Source organism: Micropterus salmoides, unplaced genomic scaffold, assembly GCF_014851395.1.
Source record: "Micropterus salmoides isolate LMB-PRFRI ecotype aquatic unplaced genomic scaffold, ASM1485139v1 Ms_hic_scaffold_3, whole genome shotgun sequence".
In the NCBI taxonomy this organism is placed as follows: Eukaryota; Metazoa; Chordata; class Actinopteri; order Centrarchiformes; family Centrarchidae; genus Micropterus; species Micropterus salmoides.
The window spans coordinates 26479444-26487317 of NW_024042261.1; the positions used below are offsets into that span (position 1 = coordinate 26479444).

A 7874-nucleotide genomic window follows, 5' to 3' on the forward strand; every position below is an offset into this window, starting at 1 on the left:
ACCCTCGCTTCCTGCACCCCCTGGCCCGGGCTTCCACTAGTGCTTGCAGAGGGCCTGCACCCCTGAAGATGGCCCTAATAAATGCTCAATCCATTACAAAAAGAACAATTTTTTCACCAGCAAGGACATAGATGTTTCTAACTGAAACCTGGCATAGAAGCATGGAAAATGGCCCGTTACTTGAATTATGTCCACAGGATTGTTCTTTTATAAGCACTCCTAGGACCTCTGGCCGGGGTGGAAGTCTCACGATGGTCTCCAAAAACTGCTTTCAAATCTTGAGGGTGACCACAGGGGGTTTTTCTTCATTTGAATTATAAGTGACCGAAGTGGGTTATTCTAACCCATTTTATTGCATCTTAATTTATCGACCCCCTGGTTCTAACAGATCTTTTATGTCTGATTTTAGAGATTTATATAGAGATGATATTCAAATTGATGATGCCTCCTGTAGTTTTGCTGCTGAGTATACTTGCTGCTAAGTATCACTGAATCATTTAATTTTGTTCAACATGTGTCTGGTCCCACACAAGTTAAGGGCCATACATTGGACCTTGTTTTTACCCCTTGGGTTGAATATTGATTGTATTTACTTGGAGGAACTGCATATCACTGACCATAACTGTGTCTTTTTCAACCTCTCCTTTAATTTGGACTCTGTGCCCAGAAAAGATATAAGTAGCTCCCGCATCATAAACGGCCTCTCAGCCGAAAAGATTTCTGCGGCTTTTGACAAAGACGCAGTTCTATCTCACCATACTGATATTAATAATCTTGTCTACTCTTTTAATTCACATTGCACTGCAGTCCTGGATCAAGTGGCTCCGAGTAAAATGAGACCTGTCCCCTCCACACACCCTTCCCCCTGGCTAAATGACGCCATTACGTGTTTTAGGCGTAAATGTAGGAAGGCAGAGCGACTGTGGAAATCCACTAAGCTTCAAGTTCACTGCCTGCATTATAAGAACCTTTTAACTGAGTTTAACACACTATGGTTAGTGTTATACATCTCTTAGCAAGTTGTCCCTGTACCGTTTACAAATGGTCCAAAATGCTGCTGCAAGGCTGTTGACCAGGTCCAGCCGGAGAACTCATATAACTCCCATTCTGTCCTCTTTACATTGGCTCCCTGTTAAATTTAGGATTCAATTCAAAGTGCTTGTTTTAACATACAGAGCGCTGCATGATCAGGCACCTGGGTACATCTCAGACATGCTGCACTTTATTACTATATTACCACTAGGCCTTTAAGATCTTCAGACTAAGGCCTACTAATTGTACCGCGTACACGTCTAAAAACTAGAGGTGATCGTGCTTTCCAAATGGTTGCACCAACACTGTGGAATACTCTTACGTCAGACCTACGCTCTGAGGTCTCAGTTGAAGCATTCAAAAATCAGCTGAAGACTTTTTTATTTAAACAGGCCTTTGTCTCCCTGTAAACTTTTAACTGTGAATAGTCATGTTCTCTTTAAAATACAAAATGATTATATTGATTGATGCCTTTATAATGTTTGATGCTTATTTATGATTATTTGATATTATGATATTTATGCCTGATTGCTCCACTGTTTTATTGTTGCTTTTGTTATTATTATTATTGTTGTTGTTTTGTTTTTGTTTTTGTAAAGCACTTTGTGACTTGCTCTGTGAAAGGTGCTATATTAAATAAATTTACTTACTTACTTTCTTACTCTGAGGTGGAATCAGGCGGGAAGTTAGCCAACTCAGGACAGACAGGATCGGGACATGCAGGTAGCGGGCTTGCCAGCTTAGAACAGGCAGGATCAGGACAGGTAGCAGGTTAACCGGTTCAGGACAGGAGGACTGCAGGCTCACAACCTAAAGCCTACCTTAAGCCTAATTTAATTCTTCAGCCAAGGCTTCAAGGACACTCCTCACATGCCATGGAGAGGGCTGTGTGTGCTATGTATTCATCATTCTGGGCCTTCATCTTTGATGCACACTAGTGAGGGGACGATAACACTGGTGAAACTAATCAAGTTGGGGCAGACAATCAAAACTGGTGGTATACACACAAAGGCAGAGTACAAAAGACCAATCCCTAAATCGGTGGATTTGACCAAAGGTGACTGGACCTTTGCTTTTTGAGCACACAGACTGTTGAAAATGCACCCATATAAAATGCGCCCAATCTTCAACAACTCCAAATGAATTATAATATTGCTCTGTGTCTGCTTGATGTGTAAATGAGTTAACACATGGAACTGCTTATACTACGCTATTGCTATTTCAACTATATAAGCTGATAAATAAAATAACAACAACAAAAAAGATCAGTTGCATTTTTAACAAGACTGTACGGTTGTGGGGCAGTTCAGTGAGCCTAATTAGTCACATTTTCTCAACTGTACATCACCTTCATTTTGCATTATATTTAAATGTTTAAATTTCATTTGTAAATTCATGTATACATTGCACCTACATAATGTAAAAATGTGAATATAATAAGGGAAAACTTTTGCACAGCACAATTTGGTTCTCATCTGATAACATATACATATACATACAGATATTTAAATGAGACTAAGGCCCAAAACTCTTTTATGTTTTGGCACCTCCCTCCCCTTGCTCCACTACGTCGACAGAGGTAAAACATCCCTGTTCTATTATTATTTTTCATGCAGCTCAAAAACTTTATAAACGGTAGTACATTAATACTGAGGTACGTGTCATGCCACTCAGTGGTTTACCTCTTAGATAACATGACGTCCACACAGAGGTGGCCAGGGAAGGGTTGGGTACTCTTACAGCTGTTGTTTGTGGTGTCTGTCTCTCAGGCTGAGGAGCGAGTGTGCGTACTGATAGGAGATCCTGAGAACCCCCAGCTGTCTAAGGATGGGGATGTAATGGTGGGGGGAATCTTCTCTTTCCACAGAAGCTGGAAAGATAGACAGGATACCTACATGGAGAAACCACTGCCACTGCAATGCACAAGGTAAATCTACCATGTATTTAGAGTTAAAGAGGATATAGATACAAAACAGGTACAAAAATAACAACTGAATATTAAAATAAAAATATATTCAGTGTCTCCAAAAGTGTATTATTACTATCAAATGCTTTCTTTTATATGTTATTGTTTCTATTTCAAAGACAGATTATTTGCCATTCTAAGTTCTTATAACTGTTCGCATCAAGTTTGAATTTCAGAGGGTTCCAGTATGGCCAGGCTATGCTTTTTGCCATTGAGGAGATTAATAACAGCACAGACCTACTGCCTGGCATATCTTTGGGTTATAAGATCTACGATGGCTGTACCTCAATTGCCAAAAGTGTGAGGGTTGCACTGGCCTTGGCTAATGGTAACGAAGTGGTATCTGCATCCTCTGAGGCACCATGTACCAGACCTACTCAAGTGCAGGCCATTATGGGAGAGACCTCTTCACCTCCTTGCATGGCTATAGCTACTGTCATTGGACCCTTTCATATTCCGCAGGTAGATTGGCAAAAATGTAATTATATTTGTGAAAAACAATTATTTTTCTGTAATTCAAGTGGCTTGTCATAGCAAAAGTGGTTGTAAAAGAATTGTAGTGCACTGTGTAAATGTTAAGAATTTTACACTTTGATCTTGGAATATCATTTCCCATTGTTTCTTTTAGATCAGCCACTTTGCTACTTGTGCTTGTCTCAGCGATAAAACCAAGTACCCATCCTTCCTCAGAACAATACCCAGTGACTACTACCAGAGCAGAGCCCTGGCACAGTTGGTCAAGCACTTTGGTTGGACTTGGGTTGGAGCTATTAGAACAAATGATGACTACGGAAATATTGGCATGGCAACATTCACAGAAACTGCCCAGCAGCTGGGCATCTGTCTAGAGTACTCTGTAGCTTTCTTTAGAACAGATCCACCACACAAAATACAAAAGATAGTTGACATTATCAAGTCTTCCACTTCCAAAGTGATTGTTGCTTTCCTTTCCCACATCGATATGGATGTGCTAATACAGGTATTATCTCACCACAACTTGATTGGATACCAGTGGGTAGGCACTGAGGCATGGATCTTTGATTCCCTAACTACAGCCATGGATAGGCATCACATTCTGGATGGTGCCATAGGCCTGTCTATTCCCAGAGCACATGTCAGTGGCATGAGAGAGTTCATGTTGGATGTGAAGCCGCTCAATTCATCTAGTAATGCAATGTTTACAGAGTTTTGGGAGGCATTATTTAGCTGTAAGTTCGAGCAGTCAAAGTCATCAGCAGGCAATCAGAGAGAATGTACTGGACATGAAGATCTGAATGGAGTGCAAAACAGCTTCACTGATATGTCATTCATGCCTATCTTTAACAACATCTATAAAGGCGTGTATGCTGTGGCCCACGCACTTCATAGTATTCTCAACTGTAATAAAACATGTAACAACACAGTGCAGCTAGATCCATTGATGGTGAGTTTAATACGAAAGACCTTCTGAATTATTGTTTTTACATTAAGTCACATTAACAAAGAAAATTGCTAACATTTTGAAAAATTAATTGCTGCTCTCTGTCTATCATGCTGTTGAGACTATAAAACTTGTTTGTCAGATAATGATCTACATATCTTCTTAGATTTTACAGCACTTAAGAAAGATTAATTTTAAAACAAAGGAAGGAGATGAGGTTTACTTTAATGAGAATGGAGACCCAGCAGCAAAGTATGAAATTATAAACTGGCAGCCAACAGAAAATGGCACTGTGGACTTTGTCACAGTTGGTCTTCATGATGCATCTTTACCTGAAGGCAAACAGCTGAATCTGCAAAATAATTCTTTCATTTGGGCACAGAACTCAAAACAGGTAAGCTACCATGTGATTACTGCAAATGTTAATGACAATAAATTTAGATTTTTAGAATTGTCTAAGGTATTAATTGTTGTTACTGTATCATAAGGTTTGGTCTTGGTGCATCAAAACCAATATTAGATTGATTGCAAAGATAAACATTTGGTTTGTTCCTGCAGGTGCCTTTGTCAGTTTGCAGTGAGAAATGTCCCCCAGGAACTCGTAAGGTTCTCCAGAAAGGAAAGCCTGTTTGCTGTTATGACTGTTTAAGATGTGCAGAGGGAGAAATAAGCAACATTACAGGTGTAGTAATATTCAATGCAAGACAAAAAAAACATGGATGATACAGTAATTATGTAGTCTTTAAAGGAAACCAAAACTTAATATAATTGCAGCACAAATCAATACATCAAATATCCTTAACAAATACTGATACTATATCAATACATTTGTATAATATCTTGTAATGTAAATCAAGGTTAAAGCCTATGTGATAAACTGTATCTAAGTCAGTGGTATTTAAGATTTCTCCAATTTATTGTTATCTGTGTTATTTTCAGCCTCTTCATTCTCAGACTTCATATCTTCATATCTTTGGGAGGAAAAGGAAGGGAGTGGGTCATGTATTGTGTGTGTGTGTGTGTGTGTGTGAGAGAGAGAGAGAGAGAGAGAGAGAGAGAGAGAGAGAGAGAGAATCTGCCTTGTTGGCACAGAAAAGATGCAACATAGAGACAAGAAAAGACAAATGTACTGAGCAAGTCTAACACCTGCTTCAATATTATTTTTCAGATTCTATCACATGTGTGCGATGCCACCCTGAGTTTTGGTCAAATGAGAGAAGAGATACCTGTGTAAAGAAGGAGGCAGAGTTTCTATCATATGAAGAGATTATGGGAGCACTGCTCACTGCAGCCTCCTTATTTGGAACTTGCATGACTGCTGTTGTGGCAATTATTTTCTTCAGATACAGGCAGACTCCTATTGTCAGGGCCAACAACTCTGAGCTGAGCTTCTTGCTACTTTTCTCCTTGACCCTGTGTTTCCTGTGTTCTCTGACCTTCATCGGTCGGCCCTCTGAGTGGTCCTGCATGCTGCGACACACAGCATTTGGCATCACCTTTGTCCTCTGTATCTCTTGTGTTCTGGGGAAAACAATAGTGGTGTTAATGGCCTTCAGGGCCACACTTCCAGGAAGTAATGTGATGAAATGGTTTGGGCCTGCACAGCAGAAACTCAGTGTTCTGGGTTTCACTCTCATACAAGTCATTATATGCATCCTCTGGTTAGCAATTTCTCCTCCTTTTCCATTTAAGAATTTTAAGGGGTTTAAGGACAAAGTCATCTTAGAGTGTGCTCTGGGCTCAGCTGTAGGCTTTTGGGCTGTACTTGGTTACATAGGACTTCTGGCCATTTTATGTTTTATTCTTGCTTTTCTGGCTCGAAAACTGCCGAATAATTTCAATGAAGCCAAATTTATCACCTTTAGCATGCTGATATTCTGCGCAGTATGGATCACTTTTATCCCAGCGTATGTCAGCTCTCCTGGAAAGTTCAGTGTTGCTGTGGAGATATTTTCTATTCTGGCTTCCAGTTTTGGACTGCTCATTTGTATTTTTACTCCAAAATGTTATATTATCTTACTGAAACCAGAGAAGAATACAAAACAGAATATGATGGGGAAGGGGACACCAAAGCCATTCTGACAACTTCAAATCATAATAAGAATTGTATGTATATATACATTATTTATGTGCGTTAACATAAATGTTTATTGTTTAATTCTATCTTTCACCACCACGGCCTGTCTTTGTTTCCATATTTTGGGGTAGCAATATATCTCCCATGGTGCAAAGACACATTGTTCACAGCTGGATGATCCTCCACCTCACGGTGATAGGCCAACAGCACTTGGAAAGGTTAGGACTGCTCCCTGCAGTGATACACACTTCCTTCTGGGACAAATGGAGGACAGTTTTTTTTCAACACTGTAGACTTCTTGTGAGTATCAGTCCAGCCAGCCAAATGTAAAGCCTGGGAGTTTTGTTGTCTTCAAGGATGATCAAGTTCAGAGGAAGGAGTGGCCTCTCTGACTTTTAACTCATGTGTTCCTAGCAAGGAAGATTAGATTAGATTGTTCTCCTCATTCTGTCACAGATGTAGAACTGCAATTATCTTTATCCAAGAGTAGTCCTTGATTTTAAAGGATAATTTTGGTGTTTTTAAAGCTGGGCCCTATTTTCACGTAAATTGGAATCGGAATCTGTGCAGTAGATGGCTTCAGGCCACCTAGTGGTTCCATTAAATGTCACTGGAAATAACCTTTGACTTCCTGACAAAGCTTTACACACGCAAGAGACACAAGCCATGAAAAGTGGTTTCATCTGTGTAAATCAGCAACAAATACATATGTCTTTTGACTTTTGGTTAAATTGTTGGTAAGTTATGTAATTTTGTGTTTATCCCCTATTTATAGTTCATTGTTTCATTCAAGGTGTCTCATTTGTAAGCGTTGTAAGTATGGGCCATGTTTACTGATGTTTTTCAGTTGTGAACCAGGCTGGTGTTGGTTGGTCTCATCCTTATTTTATGAAAGTAATGTTTGTAATTTGTAGAGTTTATATTTCACAGCTTGTATATTGCTGTTTTTGGTATAAATGCACAAATACATGTAATTGTCATTAAGGTTAGAGCAATTAATGTTAAATATTGTATTTGCCTATTTGTAACAATTAAGCTTTCACATTTTTTGGTTATATTGTTTTTTATTAACCTTTCATATTTTCAATAAACCTTTTGGCCACCATATAACGGTCTTCAGAGTCTTGGGGCCTGTCAGTTTTCTTGGAATACAATTGACCCTTCACTAAGCCAATCCCCCTTAGTTACTGTTGCTAAGTCCGACAAACTGTCGGCACTGCCACCGTCTATTACTGCTGGTCCACTGGACTCTACTACATCTAAACTTTTCGCTACAAGTGTACATAGTTTACTATTTAATACTGACAGGTCCTCCAGCAAGTCTTGGGTTGGTAACACCACCCCCATGATTATTATTATTATTATTATTATTATTCCAA

The 7874-nt window shown here is 39.3% G+C and overlaps 1 protein-coding gene across 1 annotated transcript; it reads left to right on the top strand.

Annotated features, from left to right (window-relative positions):
* Window positions 1-2912: 2912 nt before the first annotated feature.
* Window positions 2913-6500, top strand: LOC119882357 (extracellular calcium-sensing receptor-like). Its single transcript, XM_038692371.1, has 6 exons — window positions 2913-2959; window positions 3163-3460; window positions 3627-4421; window positions 4585-4812; window positions 4977-5100; window positions 5587-6500. Exons 1-6 carry the CDS (start codon window positions 2928-2930, stop codon window positions 6498-6500), a joined length of 2391 nt encoding a protein of 796 aa, XP_038548299.1. The 5' UTR covers window positions 2913-2927.
* Window positions 6501-7874: the final 1374 nt, after the last annotated feature.